The sequence below is a fragment of the Mycteria americana genome, chromosome 4 (assembly GCF_035582795.1).
Source record: "Mycteria americana isolate JAX WOST 10 ecotype Jacksonville Zoo and Gardens chromosome 4, USCA_MyAme_1.0, whole genome shotgun sequence".
Classification (NCBI taxonomy): domain Eukaryota; kingdom Metazoa; phylum Chordata; class Aves; order Ciconiiformes; family Ciconiidae; genus Mycteria; species Mycteria americana.
Window position 1 is genome coordinate 2,628,954 of NC_134368.1, and position 21,811 is coordinate 2,650,764.

At 58.7% G+C, this 21,811-nt stretch overlaps 2 protein-coding genes across 4 annotated transcripts in view; one reads left to right on the forward strand and one right to left on the reverse strand.

Moving 5' to 3' along the window:
* Positions 1–21,811, forward strand: part of ALMS1 (ALMS1 centrosome and basal body associated protein) — a 358,966-nt gene that overhangs the window by 229,497 nt on the left and 107,658 nt on the right. The window lies entirely within an intron of this gene.
* FBXO41 (F-box protein 41) lies at positions 869–21,330 on the reverse strand. 3 transcript variants are annotated; one of them, XM_075499454.1, is made up of 13 exons: positions 20,800–21,330; positions 17,600–18,528; positions 14,313–14,523; positions 13,864–13,943; positions 13,425–13,735; positions 13,033–13,274; positions 12,488–12,603; positions 12,089–12,241; positions 9,934–10,029; positions 8,780–8,898; positions 8,394–8,552; positions 7,174–7,289; positions 869–6,139 (listed from the first exon to the last, which is right to left on the reverse strand). In XM_075499454.1, the coding sequence occupies exons 2-13, from the start codon at positions 18,319–18,321 to the stop codon at positions 6,077–6,079; spliced, it is 2,388 nt and encodes a 795-aa protein (XP_075355569.1). In that variant the 5' UTR covers positions 18,322–18,528; positions 20,800–21,330; the 3' UTR covers positions 869–6,076. The 3 variants fall into 3 exon arrangements, with proteins under 3 accessions (XP_075355569.1, XP_075355568.1, XP_075355570.1); XM_075499453.1 differs by having other exon boundaries at positions 14,295–14,523; XM_075499455.1 differs by lacking the exons at positions 869–6,139; positions 7,174–7,289 and having other exon boundaries at positions 8,386–8,552; positions 14,295–14,523.

Below are 21,811 nucleotides of genomic sequence, written 5' to 3' on the forward strand. Positions count from 1 at the left end.
CTGTAAAACCCTCTCGGCGTTTTTTAGCGGTGGCATTTAAAGCTGAACGTTCCCAAGGGAAAACAGCTCTGCAGCCTGGGAGGGGTAAACGCAGAGCTTGGGGGGGCTGATCCCGTGTCCCTCTGTGCAGGCAGCCGGGGGGTTGCCCGTCGCAGATGGCAGATCCTCGGGGCTGAGGGTGTTTTCCCTCCAGCGGCAGGGAGCCAGAGGAACCTTTTTCTTCCTGCCTGTCTCATGGCAGCGTGGTCCCGTCTCCCCTCACCCTGACCAGCCTGGCGCAGGGCTGGGAAGCTGGCTTTCCAGCTCTTGCTGTGATCCCCTCCAACCTGTAAAGCTGTTTCCCACCTCTGTGGGGCTGTAGTCTGGGAACCGGGAATCCTCCAGCCACCTGGGCTGTTTTCTCCACCAAAAATTAACCCCCCCCCTTCCCTTTTCCTTTTTTTTTTTTTTCTTCTTCTTTCAGGACTGTTCAGAAATCATTTTTTGGCAGCGAACTGGCACAAAAATATTCAAACTCCCCTTTTCCCTCTGCAGTGGTCTAAGATCAGCCCCCTCCGTGGCCAAAGGGGCTGGCAGTCGTGGCTCGCTCGGCCCCGCTGGGGGCTGTAAGCCCTCCCTGCGCCCGCTGCTGCCTCTGGGCTCTCCGGCACCATCTTGGGCTGCCAAATGCTTTGTCTCTGTGCCCCACGGGGCTGGACCAAGGGAGAGCGTGAGCCCCCAAACCCCTGTGCGTGCAGAGAGAGGGAGGTAGGAGAAGGGATACTTCCAGTAAGCCCCCAAACAGCAACTGGTTTCACTGGTTTGGTGCTGCAGCCGGCCAGCACTGGCCTGGGTTCAATGTGCTGCCCAGGGGAGTGAAAACTCCACCTCAATCTCAAGAGTCTTTATTCAACACTGAATCATAAAATAGCTCTTTACACACCTTTTTTTTTTTTTTTATGTTTTTTTTGCTGTAATTCTTTAAATACACAGTTTACACTCGGCAAAGTTTCAAAGCAACAACATCAAAGTGCGTCTACAGGTGATAGTACCAACCAAAGTGCTAAGAACATGGTCCCCCACCCCGACGGGCAGCACCCCCCGCCTCGCCCGCTCTCCCCGGCTGCTGTTGCACCCTGCTGCCAACAAAACCACCCGGAGCCTCCCCGACGCCTCCCCACCTCCGGCTGCACCCCAATCTCGGCTGCACCCCCATCCCTGCCGCTCCCCCCCCCTCCAGGTCAGCATCCTCCGGCAGATTTAGCATCGAGGACCCGGTTTAGCATCAAGGGACTGTGGGGTGGGGGTGGGGGGAAAGGGACGTTTGGTTCTCCAGACACTGGCACATCGCTGCGAAAGACTAAAATAGACCTAAATTTATATAGATTTAAAAAAATAACTTAGGAGGCAAACTCGCTACCTTTCGGGGGGGGGGTTTGCTGTACAGGGCCCCTTGGAAATCACTCACCGGGGCTGAGCTTGCACCAGAGCAAACGCCGCCGTGAAGTGCTTTAGGGAAACGATTGCGATTCCTGTATATATATATATATATATATATATTTCTCTCCCCACGGGGAGCGCGTCCTCTGATTATCTCTAAGCAAGTGTGCGTTACCGCGCTCGCTTCCCCAAAGCCATCCCGCCCTCCCGCACCATTGCACCCGCTTGTCCCCGGCCCCAGCTCGCCTCGTGTCCCCCCCCCCACCCCTCCACGGGGCTCAATCCCGAGGCTGGATCAGAAAAATCTCATTTTTCCTGCTTTTGGGCAGTTTTCCCTCCTCTCCTCGCTGCTGCGCACCGGGGGAGGATGTGCAGAAGCTGTTCCTCGGGGCAGGAGGGATGGTTTCACCCGCCGCGGGGATTATTTTGCCTCCCACCCATGGGGAAGGTCGTGCATCGCCACCTCTCACTTGCAACAACACCCTGCCATGCTTCGGTCACAACAAACCATCTCCAGCTGCTAAAATCTCCCTGCTCCCTGTTTTTTTTTTTTTTCCCTTTTTTTTTTTTTTTTAAAGCATTTTGTCATTTGGCACCGATTCCCAAATGCTTTTGCTCCACCCCAACCTGCAGGTTTTCAACCCAAAATGAGAAGCTCAAGCGATGCGCCAGCTCCTGGGGTGGGCTCCTCTACAAGCTGAGAGAAAACGTTGTTCAACCGCTTTAAGAGCCTTTATCAACACTTTTCATGGGGTTTTTTTGTTCTGTTTTAACCAAATTCGGAGCCTTTTGGAGGATCCAAACAAGCTGTCCAAGACCCAGCCATGGCTGCGCCTCGGGGGGCAGCTGGGACCGCGACACATGGCAAGAGCTGGGATATTTTTTCTTGCCTTTTTTGCTTGATAAAGACATTTAAAAACCTCCTTGGACAGAACCAACCTGGGGGGTTCCCTCTTTCCTGGAGACCTTACACCCCTGGACCCCCCAAGCTGGGGGCGCAGGGATGAAGGCAGGAGGAGGCAGCCGGTCCCCGGAGCATCCCTGGCTCCTGGGGGCTCGGAGCGATGGCTGATGAGCAAAATCCAACACACAAGTGAGACAGAAAAACATGGATTTGGGATAAATTTGGCCCCCGAGCTGGCTTTGCTGGTGGTGTTCCTCTTGAGATCCCTGACCGGCACCCAAATGCAAGAGAAGAGGAATGTCATGAGCGTTGGCCACGGGGAAACTTTGGGCAAACTCACTAGAAAGGGAATAAATCCCCCCAAAACTGGTCCCAGGGAACCAGGTCTGGCAGGAACCGGCAGCACCGTCCACCCAGCCCCTGACAGATCTGGTCATCACCACGACCCCGAGCGAAAGCTGCTCGCCGCTGATGCTCGTCCCGGGTTGGGTGGCTGCACCCTGGTTTTTGCTGGGGATTGTCATCGCAGAGCCCCTCCGGGGCTTCTCTAGGGTCTAGGATGGGGTTGAGCTCACGTTGCAGCAGTCCCTTCCCTACCAGCACCCGCATACACTGCGTGATTTCAAGGCTTTCCAGGAGGATTTGGTATTTCTGTGCATCTCTATCATTTCCAGAGGAAATGAGGCTGAAACCGTACAACCGACGCGGTGAATCCTATGGCCACGGGCAGCATCGCCTGAGCATCCCGTAGGGATGGGGGTGGGCGATGGGGGTTTGTGGGGGAGCCAACGGGGCCACGCGCCGGCAGGATGGGGAGGGAAAGCAGCTGGGAAACCATCAATATGTCATTTCAGTGGAAGAAATACGGAGCCGTTAATGAGCTCGTTGCCATTAACAACCTGGGCAATTAGGAGCCACCGGGAGGGCCAGGGAGACGCAGGGCTCTCATTACCACCAAGCCTGTGTCACTGTGCCAGCCGCCTTCATCCCCAGCCGAGGAGGAGGAGGAGGAAGGGACCCGTCTAAGCCCAGGCAAAATGGGGAAAAAACCCCCACTTTCCATCTTCTAATCCTTGAACCTGCTCAAGGTCTTGTGTCATCGCAGGATTTTTGTAAAAACGTGGCTTCGCTAAGCCAGAAGTTGGACTTTTTGGGAATGCCCCATGGGGAGGCGGATGGTTTGGTCTGGTCTCGGCAACACACCGAAGCACCAAATTTGGGTGAGGTTTGTCCTGCCGTGCCAAAACCCTCGCGGCAGTGGGGGGACGGGGACGTCACACACCCACCCACGCTCCACACCACCATGGCCACCAGCAGACACGGCCACCGACGGCACCAGCAGCCACTCCGGCCTCGCTGGCGAGCGTAGAAGGTTTCTCCAAGAGTCCTTAACATCTCCCCCTGCTTTCCATCACCCCGTCTTCACCTTCCCCATGGCCCGGAGGAGCCGGGCGAGGGGCCGGGCACGGGCTAGCAGCAAACCCGGAGCAGCCACCTTCAGTCTTCGAACACGACTCTCCAACACGATAGTCTTTAAGCATAGAGTGTATAAACATGCTGAGTATATAATTTTCCTTTAAAATTTTTTTTCCTTCTTTTCTTTATAGAAATAAATACTTACTTTGTTTTTTTAAGGGAATTTCGCAAGTCTCTGCGCTGTTTTGAATGGTGACATCTCCTCTGGGGCCACGCTCGTGGGATGGTGGCCGGGTGCTCCCCGGGGGGTTGTAGCTTTGCTGGGTGGTTTTTTTTGCTGGTCGGGGCATCCCTTGCTCCTCTTGCCCCTGGATTATGCGTGTCCCAGCCTCCCCGGGATGGAGGTAAACCCACAGTGGGTATGGCGGGGAGCTCGTCCCCGGTGACAGGGAGCTCGCCCAATGCTGCCCATGGGGGCATGGTGGGACGCAGTAGTTTCTCGCAGGCGGTTTTTTTGGGCTCCTACATTTTGTGCATACGGGGAACAGCCTTCTCCTGGAAAGCTGCAGTCAGTGGGGGAATGGAGGTGCTTCAAATGGGGCTTATGGCCAAAAAACCCTACCCTGCTTCAGAGGAGACAGCGTAGACAGGACGAGGGGTGGATGAAATGGTCTCCTGAGGTGCCTTCTGGGGTTGGAGACCCAGGAGCTGCCTCCAGCCCACCACCAGCTTCAGCGATTTGGAATAGGTTTTATTTTCTATCGGGATCCCCGTGGGCTGTCAGCATGCTGGGAGCCCTCGGCTGAGGTCTGCAGCTCTCGTGACGTGGATGAGGAAGGTGGTACCAGGATGGGTCTGCAGCCTTCTCCCTCCTGGGGGGACGTTCCATGGCAGCTCATCACCCTGGGAGGGCTGGAGGAAGGGGAGATGCCCTGGGAAGGGCTGTCTCCTTGCAGCCGTGCTGGCCAACAGGCACTGAAACCTCCAACGATGGTCCAGAGAAGAGGACAACCCCCCGAAATCTGCTTTTTCCAGTTGGCTCCTCTCAGCTTAGCATGTCAGTTCCAAGCACAGCTGGCTGGGGCTCGGGGTGGCAGGGGGCTGTGGTTAAGACCGGCACGTCCCTGCTGCTGGCAGTGCTGTGATGGGTGCTCCCCATGGCGTGGGCACCTCCTGGCACCTTCTCCTCAGGGTGGAGGATGGAGACGCCTGACGCTGCTGGATGCCTTTCAAAAGCCTTTTCCTTTGGAAAAAGAAGGGTATTTTGGGGGGGATGATGTCCTTGCAGGCAGAAGACAGCCAGAAGAAAAAAGCAGAATTAAAAAAACCGCTGTGGCCATAGATAAGGGATCTACCAGGGCAGTTGGGTCGGTGCTTTCACCAGCAGCTTTGGATTTCAGGACACTTTGGCCAGGGTTTCTCCTTCAGGCTGCTCGGGAAGGCAATGAGATGGCAAACGTGAGTGTCCCATGCCAGTCCCTCTCTCCGCATGGGACAACTCGCTCCGGAGGAAGCCTGGGCGGGTGGTGGATGTTGGTGGGGACAGAAGCATGACCCGTGTTTCCTGGTGGACGAGGCTTTTGGAGATGGTTTATTGCCTTGGCAGGAAGGTTTGGGTGGAGAGGAGGTGAGGCTGGAAACCTCTGGATGAGCGACCATCTCTCCTGGTGTCCTCTGGCTCCTACAGCCCCCAAGATGCAGCTCTGCCATCTGGGCTTGTGCTGTTGTGGCTGCTGGTTTCTGGGCAGCATTTACCCAGGTTTGGGTGCCCCTCTGTTAAACAAATGAAATGAAAACGAGAAGAAACCCTGCCAGAATGCTGGGCACCTTTTCCTCTGGAGGAACAGCCCCTTCCCACCCCACCTCCACCAGCCCACGGAGAGGACGGGGACGGTCCAGGCGTGACGCAGCGGTGCTGAGCCCAGCAAAGAGCCCACAGGGATGGGCTGAGCCATCCTCAGCTCCCACACCATCAAATGGCCAACACCCCCCCCAGAAAGAGAGTTCGAAGAAAAAGACATTCCCCAAACAAGGATCCTTGGCAACGAGCAGCTGCGGGGGGGTTCAAAGCCTCCTGGGAAAGAGCGTAGCCCTGCCTCTTCGGGCAGCCGAAAAATTTCCTTAAGTAGCACCTTCTCGCCCGCGAGCTGGCCCCGGGGACGAGTGCCGGCTGCCAGTCACTAAGGCCTGCAAGAGTTTGGGTTTTTTTGTGCATGGGCCAGCGTCTCCGTGCTCCAGGTCCAGCAACGGATGAGCGGCGGACGGTGGGTTTGGTTTCGCGGGGCCTCTGGCTCCGCCGGGCAGAGGAGGGAATGTGCTTTGTGGTTCCCTGAAGGTCTAACAGCCTCCTTCCACTTTGATGTGTAAAATCTTGGAGAAGCCGGGTCTCTTCCTCAGGGCCTGGAAGAGGAGCAGAGAGCATGGTCGGTGCAGGACCTGGCAGTCTTGCTGCCCCACAGGCTGAGCAAGAGAGAGGAGAGGAAATCTCGAATCCCCACCATGGGAAGGCGTCCACCCTAGTCCCATCCCCACCACTGCATCCCACGGGGATTTGGCTTCCTTGCAGGACTGGCTCTGCCTCTTAATCCCATGCCCTTGGAGCTAGCTCTGGATTTGGTTTCTGCTTGGTTAAAACCACTGTTTCCGGAGGACAGTAGTAGTTTGGAGCAGACGACGTCAACATTTGCAAAGCACGGCGGTGGGCGGCCACGCAAGGAAAGCCCTTCCGAAATAGCTCTTCCCTGAAGGGCTCTGAAGGGGTGGACATGGGTCTGTCTCGCTGCCCACTGTTGTTCCCATGCCAGGGCTTGGCGGTGGAGCAGGAACCGCATGAGCCATCTGACCCCATCTAACTGCACTGGTGGGCCTCCGTCCCTACGTCCTGCTTTGCATCTCACAGGAGTTTCACCTTACACCCCCATGGGAGCCCAACCTTCTGCAGGATGAAGTCAACGAGAGGATGAAGTGAAATGGAGGCACCTATTTTTCCCCTTGGACACGGATGGAGATGTCTGCCTTGGAGACCCTGAACAGATCAAGGACAGCCCAAGCCCTGCTGAGCATCACAAGCTAAGCAAGGTCTGCAACTCAGCCTAACTAAAATTAACCCTATTTCTGCTTTCATGGGTAGATTTTAAATCACTTCACAGTGTTTGGCAAGAAAGTGGCCCTGCGAAGGAGGCAACGGCCCTTTTCTGTCCCCGGGGAAAAGACCCACAGAGAAGCAGTCCTGGTTAAAGCAACGGGAAGGAATCACAGCATGTTAGATCTTGTTCAGCCCTTGGGGCACATGTGTCTGAAGCCTTCAGGATGTCCCTAGTAAGCTAAAAGGTTCTCTACCGAGGAACTTCAGTGATGGGCAAGAATTTGTCCTCAGCACCCACGGGGACACGAGACTGGTGACACAGGGGTGACCTGGGAATGGCATCTTTTACCTGGAGTTTGTTCACCATTTCTTCAAACATCTTCTTGGCTTCAGGGCTGTGGGGCTCCTTGAAGTAGTCCACAATGCCCACCTGCACGACGATGGACTTCAGGTTCCGGCACACACCTAGGGGCAGAGATACTGCCTGGCCTCACCATACCTGGTGGGGAGATAGCCTCCCCACAGCCAGGATGGACCCTAAAACCCATCCAGTGCTCCTCAAAGCCTTATGCATTTGGGGAAACCTCACCCTGAAGATGGAGGAGACCTGCTCTTGGTGACCAAGACCTCTGACGTAGACCTCTGTGGTCTACGAGATGGTTCCCAGTTGTCCATCCCAATTCAGCAGTCCTACCACTTCCTTGAGAAACCCTTACTCTTCCACCCAGAGGGGTGGGTTCCCAGGAAGTCCAACCACAGTCACATGTGCCATGACATGTCTGGAGAAAAGGAGGCTGAGGGGAGACCTTATCGCTCTCTGCAACTGCCTGAAAGGAGGGTGTAGAGAGGTGGGGTCGGTCTCTTCTCCCAGGTAACAAGTGATAGGACAAGAGGAAATGGCCTCAAGTTGTGCCAGGGGAGGTTTAGACTGGATATTAGGAAATTTTACTTCACTGAAAGGGTTATCAAGCACTGGAACAGGCTGCCCAGGGAAGTGGTGGAGTCGCCATCCCTGGAGGTATTTAAAAGCTGTTTGGATGAGGTGCTTAGGGACATGGTGTAGTGGTGGTTTTGGCAGTGTTAGGTTTACGGTTGGACTTGATGATCTTAAAGGTCTTTTCCAACCTATATGATTCTGTGATTCTGTGACTACCAGGAACGGCACCTCAAACAGACCCTCCTGCTGGCTGCAGACCTCTCCCCCCCCAGAGCTCCTGTCCTGGCAAGTGGCTTCAGTAAATGGCATGACTCCAAACTCAGATACCCCAGGGTGAACTTCAGGTGTGCCACACACATTGAGGCCTCAATTACACTGAGGGGAGCATGGAGGGAGTGTCTCCATCCTCCCTATGGCCCAAGGCAAGATCAGTTCTTAACCCATCCTTGGCAGAGGGTTGTTGGATCCCCTCTTAGGAACCTTCCACCATGGAGCTCCCAGCACCTTCCAATGTTGGCAGCGGGTTCCTGTGGGTGGGGCTGGAAGGCAGGGTCTGGTTCATGGATCTGGATATCTGGTGGCCTTTTGGTCAATGGACGATGCTATGCACTCCCCCTGGCATTGCTACTCACTGTTGAAGTGCAGCAGGGCTTTGGGGGTGACCGGCGTGGAGGTCAGCACTAGCATCTCCAGCCCCTTCAGCCCCTCTCGACACATCTCTGCCGCAACCTCCTGGTTGATCTCCGCCACGTGGTCCAGCTCCAGGACCTGAAGCCGCATGCAGTTTCGGGCTGGAAGGACAGAGCACCCACCATCAGCACCCCACGGGGAAGGGATGAGGACAGCTGATGGGAACGGGGTGGTAGGAGGGATGGGGGGCAGCAAGGAAGGGCAGGGTGCACCCATGGTCCTTGCGGTGGGCTTCTCCATTGAGATCCCCATGGGGCATCTCCTAGGGGTATAACCTGCCTCCAGCAAGGTCCCCTTCTCCTTGTCCCATCAGAGGAGACCTGCCTACCTAAGGACGCCAGTCCCTGGACGCCGCAGCCTGCACCTCCAACGCCGAGCGCCCGCAGGTGCGGCCAGCACCGGCCGATCATCTGAAGGCAGCGGTTGCTGAAACGTGTCGGCTGCTGGCTGGGGAGATGAAGAAGAAAGAGCTGGGGAGGTCTGGCAGAAAAGCTCACCCACCTTGCCCCCCCCATGAGCGCTCCTGCAAGTGGCGTGGGATTGGGACCTCTCCCACCCCACCAACCCGGGGGTTGCTGCGCTGTAAGGAGGTGTCTCCATAGCAGACATCTCCATCCACACCCTGGGCTGTGCTGCAACCAGGACAGGGCAGGTCCATGCACTCAATGGAGTCCCTCTGCCCCAAACCCTCCACCTCTGGAGATCTGAATCAGGCCCTGAACTCTGTTGCTTGCAGTGATCAAACCAGTAGCAGGAGCCTGGACCTCTAGCTCAGGTGGAGAAGCCTACATGCCATGTGGTGTTTCCTCCAGGGAAGAAACAAGCCATCAGGGACTTGACCTCTAGCTTCTCCCTGCTAAGAGACATCCCACTCCGTACATGACATTGCAACAAACCTCCCAGGACAAGAAGAAATGCCCAGGAGGCAGCCCCACAGGATGGAGGTGAAGAGCCAAGTGACCTGTTCTGTGAGCCATGAACTCCTGAGCACCCAGACGTTGCAGGGCAGAGATCCACCAGCATCTTCACGCCCCCCCCAAATGCTTTTCCAAAGCGAGAGTAACTGCAGTCACCTCCCTAAGCAGCAACTTGACACCCTTTTAAAAACATCCAGGCCCTTCAGGGCTGCTGTTATATGAGCAGCGAGGAGCTCAGACAAGCGTTTGATGTTCAGCATCGCCTACCAGACCCATCACGGCTCCCCTTTCATCTCTGGTGGTCTCCATCTCTGGCAGACGCTGGTGTTAGCAGCCTCCCCAGAAACATTCCTGGCTCAGCAGGGAGGTGCCTACACCCAACAGCTCCCAGCCTTCACAGGGAGGGATGGGGCTGAGCTCCCAGTCCCCCAAACTGGCCTCCAGGATTGCTGCTCATCCCACGAGGACCTTCCCCCCAAGCAAATCTGGATCTGGCACCCAATTTCTTTCCAGCCCAGTGGTGCCCCGCACGCTCAGCCTGGCCTCCTCCTAGCACGACTCTTACCATGGATGCAGAGGCGCGACCTGGAGGGAGATGATGTCCCTGCAACCTGCTCCAAGGGCCCAGATGACTTCATGACCCACGGGGTCTGTAGAGCTCCTGGAACAACACAGAGGACACGTGGTGGCCCCCATCAGCAGTGATGCTACCCCGGGGGCTGTGTCTGCAGCCTCCATGCTGCTACATCTCTCTGCACCTGGAGGTACAAATCTGGTCATTATTTATAACCCACGATCTGCCCATGAACCAGACAGTCCCAACACCAACCCATGCAGGAAGGCTGAAGGCATTTCTATCTGGAATTGTGCCTACGGATGTGCAATGTCAAGAAAAATGGAAGAAGGTGAGGTTGAAGGTGAGATTGAAGATGAGTTTGGAGGTAAGTCTGAAGGTAAAGGCTGAAGGTGAGGTTGGTGGTTGAAGGTGAGGTTGATGGTTGAAGGTGAGGTTGAAGGTGAAGGCAGAAGTCTTCCAGATGCAAAAGTGGCAAGTGATTGAACGGAGACTTTCAGGCCGTGTACCCTTGCAGAGCAAATTAACGTCCCTGCAGATCCCATTGGGTTGGTTTCACTTGCCACCTGCCCAGCTGGATGGGGAAGGTGCCAGGAGGTGGTAAAGATGTTTCAGCTGATGGGCGGTAATTTCCAGCCAAGGGAACTGGCTGCTCCATGGCCTCTGTACCAGCTCTGTGGTTGTGCTATCACATCTGTAGGTGGCTGTTGGCCAAATGTCGCTGCAGAGGTTTGCTGTGGGCTCCTCCTTGGTGTTTTTGGAGGTATCACAACAGACCTCATGGGATGCTGCTGGATTCATGCAGGGGCATAGTAGACGTGTAGGTTTATCATGAGTCCTGGCACTGATCGGGCGCAGCCACGCTGCCTGCCACCCAACTTTTGTGCCACTGGCTCAGAGGAGCTTTCGCTGATGCTGTTGGCTCCCTGTACTGAGTCAATGGAGGAGAGACATCTCAGAGAGCGTTGTCCTGATGTTACCAGCCCAGACAGAGGCCCCTGGCTGCTTCACTGGACTGGGCTCCCTCCCAAAGACCAAGGCCGCACTTCCTAACTCTAAATGACCTACTTCAAAACTTCAGGCAAGCCTAAAAATAAGTGATGGGTGTTATCTTGAGCGTTTCACACATCTCCACTGAAGATGCCTGCCAAGAGCCCCTTGTGAGCGCGGCGGGTTAATTAGAGCATGAGTCAGAGTCACAGGTTAGCTATGTGCCAGGAGCGCTTGGGCTTGCTCTAACGCCCTTGGAAGGGCCGATGGAGGAGTCTTTGGGCTAAACCCAGCAGCACTGGGCTGCCTCATGGTGTGGGATCCCCAGATGAGAGCTGTGTCTGAGCTTGCTCGGTCCAACATGGAGGAGCTGGCTGAGAGTGCTTTCCCACCTGAAGGCTTCTCCATCCTGGGCTGGATGAGGACACGCATTGGCTGCAGGTGAAATGGATGCAGAGGGTGAAGTGGTCATCTGCAGGGTGCAGCAGAGCAAGGATCATCCTCCTTGAGAGTGCAGGAAAGCTAAATCCTATCTTCACGGGAGGCAGAGACTCTTCAGAAGGTGGCCAAGACCAAGGAGCAGTCAGTGATCTCCTCCAGGACCTGTGACCTCCTCCAGGACCTACACCATCATGGGCCTTGTGTCCTTGCTCTTGGGCAAGTTCTCCAAGTTGGGTCTTAGCAATCCCGTGGCGGAGCTGTTCCTCCCTCCCAGGGCAGAGTTAGAAGCCTTTGTCAGGGGGTGACAATCAGGTGGGACCTCACTGGGCCCTGGTGTTGGTGCACCTCTTCTTCACCTTTCTCTAACATAAAGCAGTGTCCCCATACCAAGACCCTCGTCACACCTCCAGCTGGGGTGAGATCGGTAACAGGACGGTGGGAATGGAGCTGGAAGGGAAGCGTCTGCATGGGAACATGCCAGAAGAAAATGAGAGTTGCAAGGACAGCTTGCACTGGGGACACCGGGACTGCTGCTGGGCTGGGGACAGGGAAAGGTGGGTCGTTCGCACCTGGCCAGGTGGGCTGCGTTCTGACAGGGAATGGGGATGGGCATCAGAGGAGTCCCAGCACATCCCATGGATGTTCCCAGCCTTCTCCCAGCCAGGGAACCACACGGTCCCCGTGGGCAAGGGGGAATGCTGGTGGCCATCCTTACCGGTACGTGACGGCCTGCAGGGCCCGGCAGTAGCAGCTGGCCAGCCAGAGCGAGCGGTCCGTCAGCACGTTGGGGCAGTGCGAGATGCGGAGGATGAGCAGGTTGCTGCCCGTTGCCTTCAGCAGGGACTCCAGCCCGGCTTCCAGGCAGCCCCTGCCAGGGATAGAGGGAGGGTCAGGCATGGGTGCCCACACTCACGCTCCCCACGGCCACCCCGGGGCCACCCCAAGAGGGTGACATGTCCCATGGGGATCCGTGGCTCCAGGACACCCAAAACCCACAGCAGGAGCCGGTGTGCGATGAACATCCGTCAGTGGAAACGGGACATTGAGGCTTATGGAGCATCGTCACCCTGAGGACCGGCTGTGGGAGGAGGGTGCCCAGGACGTGGGGACTCACCGTGTGCTCTTCATGTAGTCCTCCTTGCTCTCCTTCTTCCCTCGCTGGCGTGGCTTGAGGTTTTGGAGGGTGAGGGAGTGCATCTGGGTGCACCACTGAGACAGCATGGCAAGGAACTGGGGGGACAGGGGTGGCCATCACTGAGGGGGATGCCCTCAGCATGCCCCACGCCACCCATCCTTCACTGTCTTTGGGCAGATCTTGTGCACACACATGCACACACACAGAGGCATTTCTGCCTGCACACACACACGCCATAAATATGTGAAAATGCACATACGAGATCACGCAAGAGCGCGTGCAACAAAATCACGGGTGCGACCACAAAAGCACGTGAAAACGTGTGCACCTGTGAGCTCATGCCCACAAGCGTGCACGTGTGAACGTGCAACGCATCCAGCCGCTGGCGTAAGCACACAGCTGTGTGCAGCCATGTTCCCATGACCATAGTGGCATGACGATCAACACAAGCGAGATGGTTGCACAGCTTCACCTTTCTTCCAGAAAGGTCTCGCCCCGGGCAGTGCCATCCCCATCCCTGGTACCTTGGAGGACACCCTGGCGTTCTCCAGCAGCACCCGCGTCCACACGGCCGGGTGCCGGGCCACGAACTTCCAGTCCTTGCACACCTCAGCTGCCCGCAGCAGGGTCTTGGTGTCCAGGTAGGTGAAGATGCAGAAAAGAGCCGCCCGCATCTTGAGAATCTCGGGGCTGATCACCTCGCTGGAGTGGCCTGGGCTGCCCCTCTCCAGCCGGCCCACCTTGCCCCCGGCCCCCTCGGTCCTGGCTGTGGGACACCCACCGTCAGTTGCCACTGGCGGCCAGGGAGGATGCTGGGGAAGGGATGCTTCTCGCAGAGCCGAGGAGCCATCCCTGTCCCCCACCTTCCAGCCTCCCTGTCCTCCCACCCCGCCAGAAGAGCCCGGCGCGGTCTCACCCGTCAGCCGGCAGCTGCCGGCGGGTCGGGATGCGGCAGATCCGGGTGCCTCCGGCTCCCAGCCCTCGGCCTCCGACTCGGTGGTGCGGGAGCCCACATCGGAGACGTCGCCCTCCTCGCCCTCGGTGCTGTTGCGGTAGGGCCGGCGGTGCCAGTTTTGGATGGCTTGCCGGCGCAGCCCCGAGCCGCGGGCGCCATCCCGTGCCGGGTAAGGATGCCCATCGGCGGTGTCATCGGTGGGGCACGGCTCCGCGCTGTCGCTGTCGTAGCAGCCCGAGCTCTGTGACACGGCTTTCGCCCGGCTTGAGGCCCTGGGGGACAGGGATGCCCAACCTCAGTGCTCGCCAGGGTGTGCATCCCCTTCCCGTCAGCCCCTCGCCCACCAAAAAATGAGCATCTCATTAAAATCCCAAACAGGTAGCACGGATAGGGAACTCACCCGGTGCTGGAGGAGGAGCGCTGGTTGGACACGCCGTAAGGACCATGCACGGCCGCCCCCGGCCCCGGGTGCCGGTCTCTCTGCAGGGAGACGGGACAGGAGGAGCCAACATGGCGAAACCCAAAATGTGGGTGGTGCAGCCGAAGGAGATTACCCCGATAACCCACCCCGTGCCAGCTGCGTTTTGGGGTGAGGCTATACCCAAGTGGGATGCAGAGGAGCATCTCCAGCATCGCCCCAGCGCCTTGCCCACACTCATCATGGAAACACAGACGCACCGAGAAGCAACTTCTCTTTGGGATCCCCCCACCCGGGATTACCCATTTCCCCATGGGAACGAGATAGGGGTCCCTACACCTTCCCGCTCAACCCTTTGCAGCCATCAGAGAAGCCCCATGGGCACATGCCCGAAGCCGCTGGGGTGCCCGTGCCTGTGCCCGCGGAGGTACCGGTCGGCCGGTGGCCTTGGCCCCCGGCGTGCCACAGCGTCCCAGGCTGCCGTTTGGGGTGGTGCCGCAGCTGCTGCTGATGATCTGGAGCTGCTTCTCAGCCCGGTCCGCCCGGTCCAGCAGCTCCTCGATGAAGTGCTGGAGGCGGACCTTGGCGTTGGCCTCGCGGGCGGCTGTCTCCTTCAGAAACTGGTCGATCTGCAGCACCTCCCTGCGTGGAGGGACCGGTGGGTGACACCCCAATCCTTTCCCACCCGTCCCTGTTAAGCACCTCAATCCCCGTCTGCGAGCTGGGTTGGGGGATCAAGGATGCTCGTGCGCATCTGGACAGGTCTATCATCAGCCTGACTGGCGTCTGTGCCAGCCCAGACGGCTCCTGGGCATGGTTCAGGGCAGAGCAGGGACCAAGGGATGCTCTTGGCATGCAGAGTGGATGTGGCCACCTTGTTTTGGGGGGGGATGACATCCCCAGCACCTTTGCTGGGATGTACGTCGCTCCCAGGACTGGAGTCAGGTCCCTGACTGTGATGGAGTGGAGGGAGGAGGATGATGATGGTGCAGCAGGATGATGGAGGAGGATGGCAGTGGTACCCTGCCTCATTCGGGGCAGACTTAAAGGAAAGACCTTAAGGACAGCCTGAAGTCCTTAAACCCTGCTCAGCCCCGTACCCCGTTAAGCCCAGTGGTTGCAGGGCGCCGGCTCCCTCGTTAACACATTAATTAGCAGGCGCTGGGGAGCTTTGAGCCTGCGGATGGGCAGGGTTCGCCTTGCTGAGGCACTGAGATGTCGTCCCCAAAACGTGGCCAGCTCTGGGGTTGGAGCATGCCAGCAGCTCAGCGACCCGAGGCGTCCCCATCCCGCCCGGCACACACGTGTGCCCAGGCACACACGCCCACCTCATCCGCTTCCCAAATACATGGGCACGTACACGCAGGCACACGCAGCTGTCGCGCTCCCGTGAGCACACACGTCCCAAAAAACACCGGTGGCCATCGCACCCCTTCAAACGCACGCGCCCCGTGAACGCACACGTGTACACCCAGGCGCACACACACTCACAGCAGTCGTGCACACCCACGAGTGCACCACACGCACGCGCAGAGCCACCCTCACGTGCACAAGCACCGTGAAAACACAAATGCGGACGTACACCCCGACACACCCGCACGGCCAGACGCAACTGGCGCACATGCACAGGCAGCATCGTGGGCACACCCCCCCCCAGACACACGTACAGCTGGTCGCACGCACACCCAGCACCGATCACACCCGCACGGTCGACGGTGTGCACGCACACGTGGCACAACCGCTCTCACACCTTCACTCAGCATCCATGAACCCCTGAGGATGCATAAACACAGCTCTGCACGTCTGCCTTGTGCACACCCGGCCGTGCACACCCCGCCGTGCACACCCGGCCGTGCACACCCGGCCGCACCGATCTGCACAGGAGCGCGGAAGAAAAGGAGGGGGCAGCCCTTAGTGACATAATTCCCGTTGCTGGTTATTAATTGCCATTTAATTACCAATTATTTGTCCCCCAACATGCCATTTGCAGGGTGAGCCTGGGAGCTCCCTGGTAATGACTTGGGAAGGCTCCTGGTGAGGGACCCCAGGAGATTTGGAAGGCAAATGGGGTGCTGGCATGGTGGGTGTAAGGTGATGCTGATGGTTGTCACCTGCATCTCTCTCATCCCCATGGACTGGGTGGAAAAACACCCCCCCGGCAAAGCAAACGGAGCCCAGGAGCAAAAAGCCTCCCATGGGGACAATGGCCTCGTGGTGTTTGGGAGCTGGCAGGGCTGGGAAATGTCCCGGGTGATGTTTTGTTCTTAGGGAAGGGTGAAACTGGCTTTGCCGATGAAAATGATTTCCGATGATTTCCCCACATCTAGGAAAAAACCCCATCTCTTTTCATCAGCTCTTTCTGCAACCCAGCAAGTCATTTTGTCACTCTGGCTGGAGGAGTTTGGGGACCGATGGGGACAGTCAAGGGGCAGGAGGGTTTCTCTAAGGAAAGGGAGGTCCAGGAGGTAGTTCTGGGGCATAAAACCAGGTTCTTAGGTGGTAACGGTGTCCAGGCTCCACCACAGACCGAACAAGATGCGTTTGACCCATCGGTCACCCTCTGTCCACCCTGTCTTACATGTCTCCAGGCCCTGCTCCAGACTTGTCCACTCTGGTGCCCTCGTTCTGCCACCACACACCCCTAAGATGCCGCTGGACAACACCCACGAGGCAGCTGATGGCAGCCCCCAAACCTCCCTATATCCTGTCCCATACACATGCAACCAAACCAAGAGGTGTTGCCCTTACCCAGCCCCAGCATCATCCCACTCCTCACCCCAGGACCATCCCCACCGTCAGCAAATCCTGCGAACCTTGTTTCTGAGCCATAGTCATTATTTTGGAGTCAAAGTCATTAATGAACATGCTGACGATGGTGGGGATTAAGACAAGTCCTTGAGGAATCCCACCAGTGCTCCCAACCCAGCGCAACCATGACTGTCCCCCACTAACCTGCTCCTCACTGACTTTCTAGACCCCGTGGTGGCCTCCAGCTTTGCTAAGAAACTCCTGTGGAACAAGGTCTAGTTTTCTTGAGGCACACCAATGATCAAAATGACCCAGCGCTTGACTGGAGGGAAACTCAGGAGCAGCGCTGGGGTGGGAAGGGGGTGTTGAGTGGGGAACATGGGATGAAAATGAGGATGACAGTGCCACGGTCCTAACAGCAAATGGAAGTCATACTGCTTGGGCTATCCCACCCTCCTTCTGGGAGAAAAAAACCCGAATTGGGCATGGCCAAGGTGGTCCCTCTCATGTTTATGACCATGGGACAGGTCAATGGGATTGCTCAGGGCCAGACGATTCATCTGTCAAGCCAGAGGGGATGACCCAGCCCTGGTTTTGGGGACACCCTTTGGTACTAGAGACGGGCTGCAGCAACATGGCCACCACCACGTTCCTTGGCAGGACAGCAGAATGGCCACGTGCATCCCCAGCCTGGCGGTGTCCTGGGGACACCGGTGGCTCTGGGAGAAGGTCTGGCATGACATGACCCAGCTTGGTCACAGACATGGGGAGGCTCAGGTCTGTGTGGACACTGCCTGCATGGGAGAAGACGCAAAACCTGATGAGGGATGATGCTAATGGGCATTGCCAAGGGGATTGTGCCCTAGCACTTGGTCTGAGGGTTTGGTGATGGTGTTGGGCTCCTCAGGGCTCGCCACCAGGGACCGATTCCCCCCGACCCTGCAGCCGGGAGAGGGGGCAAAGGACTCACTGTTGCTTGCGCGTGAGCTCCTGCTCCTTCTGCACCAGGTCCTGCTTGAGGGAGGCCAGCATCTCCACGCTGACGTCTACCTGGCGGGACAGTTCAGATGCCCGGTCCTCCAGCTCCTGCTTCTCCCGGCTGAGCCGCAGGCTCTCCTGCTTGGCCTTCTCCAGCTCCGAGCTCTTGCGGTCCAGCTCCACCTGGAGCCGGCCCACCTGCGAGGCGATCTTCTGCTCCACCTCCTCCGTCAGCTTCTCCAGCCGCTTGTCCACCTCCAGCTTCTCAAAGGCACGGATCTTCAGGCGGGCCAAGCCTTCCTCGTAGGCAGTGTCCATAGTGGCCGGCGGCACGGGGGCCGGCGCCACGGCTTTGCCCCGGGTGAAGATCTCTGTCAGAGGGATCTCGATCTCATGGACATAGCGGGGCGAGGGGGAGGAGGACGGGGCCGGCTCCAGCTCCTCCGCAGGGACGAGGTCACAGGAGAAGCGCTGGTCCTTGCCTTGGAAGGAGGTGCTCTCAAAGTAGTCCCGCCGGGCGGCTGGCGTCAGCAGGGCCCCGTCGGCGGCCAGGGGGAAGACGGCGGCATCGCAGATGCTGTTGGTCTTGGAGAGGACGTAGAGGGTCTCATAGGTGTGGTTGTACTCCAGGTGTGCCCGCAGCGAGGAGAGGCTGCGGAAGCGCTTGTGCTCCCCGCACCGCGGACACCGGTAGGGCAGGTCCAGCGAGGCCATCCCTCAGCTACGCGCCCGGATGCAGGGGAACCGCACGACCCCGCTCATGGCGTGGGATGGATGGACCGGTGGCACGTGGGATGGGTTGGGGAGCCCTGGGTGGTGGGGCTACAGCTCCGCTGGGGCATGGCGGGGTGAGAGCCCTGGGACGGAAGCAGGGGGTCCAGCAATTCTCGGGGAGATGTCAGCATCGGCCGGTGTCGGGCGCTGGAAGAGATAGGGGGGTTAGTGATACAGGGACGGCAGGTCCCCAGACGTCCCTCCTTGGTCCTTCTTCTCGGTTCCCTCTCTGCCTCCATGCTCCCCTCCCGTGTTTCTCCCACTCATGCACAACCCTTGGGAGGGTGCACAATGCTCAAGAAGGTGCACAGCCCTTGGGAATATGCACGACCCTTGGGAATGTGCACAGTCCTTGGGAAAACCCACAACCCTTGGGAAGATCCACAACCCTTGGAAAGGTGCACGACCCTTGGAAAGGTGTGCAACCCTTGGGAAGATCCATAACCATTGGGAGGTCCCCTACCCCTTGGGAAGGCGCACAACCATTGGGAAGGTTCACAACCATTTGGGAGGAGTACAGCCATCAGGAAGGTGGACAACCCATGGGAAATCTCTCTCCATCCACCCAGAGCTTGCCACAGAGGGGTGACCGATATACTTTCTTGCCCAACCACCATGCAATGAGCCCCTGCAGTGCCAGGGGTCTCCAGGCACCGGGAGCATCCCTGTGTCTGATGCTGGGGCCGGGTGCTGGGAGCCACCTCCTCCAAGCAAAGGGTGACCCAGTCCTGCTAAATTAGCCTGTGCAGCCTCACAGCAGGATTAGTTACTTCTCCAGCCCCTCACCGCAGCCATTGGGTTTCATGGCTGATCCCCTCCAGGGCTCTGGGACCCCCCACGCTGTGCTGTCCTGGTGATACAGAGGACCCGGTGGCTTCCCACGCCTGGGCAAGTGAGGGTCCCTGTGGGGACCTGGTTTATCCCCCGCTCACAAAACCCTCCAAGACATCAGCGGGGCAGAAAACCCCACCCTTGTGAAATGGGATAAGCCAGCAAAAACCCAGCCTGGGAGGTCACCATGGTCTCCTCCAGCCTGGGAGGCACAAGCACACGTGGGGGTGCATTGCTGCAATGTTTTCACCCCAAAGCACCGAGGGCACCCATGGGTGGGAGCGTCTCTCGCTCATCCTTCTGCAATATCCCACATCAGGCTCTTCGCACCACCCTAAAACCTCTCCGAGCCCCTCTGCACCCCCCAACCGCCAGCCTTGGTGAGTGCTAAACCACCACCGAACCCTCCATCCATGCTCATCCCCAGGGCAGCATCCCCCGCGGCTCAGCACCCCCCTGGGAGGGCACAACCGGGCCACAAGGTTTGGGAAACCATTTTTTGGGAAAAAATGAGTAAAGGCAAGAAATCCATGCAAAAAAAAAAAAAAAAAAAAAGGATGTGCTGGGGGGATTTCTGGAACTGCCTGGCTGTGTTTTGGGGTCGTTACAAAACGCACCCTCACACGTTAACCCCGCCTGGGCGACCACCGGCCCCAGCCCCGCCGAAACCTGGCAAACACAAAGCACCGACGGCAACTTCGGTTGCTGCCGATGGGATGAGAAAGCGCTTTTCCACCGTAGGGATGGGGCCACAGCATCGTGCCACGGATATCTCAGGCCTGGATCCCAGCCCGCGTCTCCCGGGGTACCCGATCAGCCTCGGTCTGTATTTCCCAGCCATAAGCCAAGGCAGGATCCAGCCCAGGCGGGTCTGAATGCACACATCGCCCGGTCCCTCTCCTGGGCAAGTCCTACCCTGACCAGAAAACATCTCCTCCCTCCCACCCCCCGCTAACAACAACCAGGATTTAAGGAAATTATTAGCGGAGTCATTACTACTGCAGCCACGCTAATAAAGCCCACAGGCATCCGGAGCCGGGAAATGCTCCCGGCCACCGGGAGATTGCAGCAGCGGGTGAAACCCATCCCCGGGGCTGCTTCGGTGCCGCTACCTGCGATTCATCATGGATCCTTTCTTCGCATTGTTTAACATCCCCCCCCCCCCCAAAAAAAAAAAATAAAAAATATTACCAGCAGGCAGCTCCACTGCCTGGTTGGAGAGGGAAGGGGGGGATGGAGAAGAGGGGTGGCGGTGGCGGATGCTGCCGGGGTGGTGGATGCTGCCGGTGCCGTGTGCCCGCTGGTCCCCATCCTTCCCCGGCTGAGGCTGCGATGGCAGCGGGGTGGGGGCACCGCGGTGGGCGAGGGTGGCTGGGCTTGAGGCGCAGAGGGCTTGTGGGAGGTGGGCATGAAAAGCCAGGGTGCATCTAGCCCCCCAGCACCTGGAGCGAGGAGCAGTGGGTCCCTCCTCTTGGCAGTGGCTTTGTCCCCGCTGCGTCCCCCTGTTCCCTGGGGGGGGCCCTGGGCGAGGAGCAGCCTGGGGACAAGCCACCGCCTCCCAGCACAGCATCCCGCTTCGCCCCATACCTGCTTCTCGCCGCCGACCTCCCGCGCTTGGCTCCTCCGGCGAGGACAGCATCTCTCCCGCTTGCCCACCGGCCACCAGCGTCCCCACCGAGCGGAGCGAGCTGGGGGGCTGCGGGGTGGGGGACAGGGCACGCACACCCGCTCCGGTGCACAAAGAAGGCGGCTGCTGAGCGGCTCAGGGCTTTGTCGGGGAGGAGGGATGCCGGGCAGGAGGGATGCGGCCCGGGAAGGAGGCAGGAGCTGCAGGAAGCATCCGGCTCCCTGCGGCCAGCACCTCCATGCCAGCCAGGCCCTGGGGAAGGAGGGAGGGTGGTGGCTGCGGGAGGAGGAGGAAGGGGGCAGAGGCCGAAGGCCCCGGTGGGGTGGCGGGAGGAGGGTGAGGGCTGCTGGGCACCCTGGGGACGGCGGGTCCCCGGGGTGCTGCGGGGCTCAGGGGGGGCTGTGCATGGCGAAGGCAGGGGAGAGGGAGGGAGGGAGGGATGGAGGGAAGGAGGGAGGGCGAGCGCTAGCAACCGCCTCCTCCTCCTTTGCAGCCTGAGCCCGGACTGTTTCTCTCTGCTGCTTTCCTCCTTCACAGCTCCCTCTGCCTGTCTCCCCACGAACACCGCGGGCCCTCCGCTGGGCCTTGCTGCCATGCGGCAGCCGCCGGCCTCATCCTGCATCTCCCCTGCCCCCCAGTCCCCCCCCTTGCCCTCACCAGTGAAGCCCCTGCCCCTGGCAGGCTCCCGGCTGGGATCACCCCAGAGCATCCCCGCGGGGGGGTCAGCCGGCGTGGGGTGCGTGGCCGAGCCCGGGCACCTGCATCGCTCCTTCCCCATCCTGGGCTGGACCCACAGTTGCAAGGACCCTGGCTTGGTCCTGAGACAGTCCCTGAACACCCCAGCTTGGTCCTGTTCTGGTCCCCGATCACCCTGGCTTAATCCCTGGCTTGGTCCTGATTGAGTCCCTGAGCACCCTGGCTTGGTCCCCAACTGGTCCCCAAGCACCCCGGCTTGGCCCCTGGCTTGGTCCT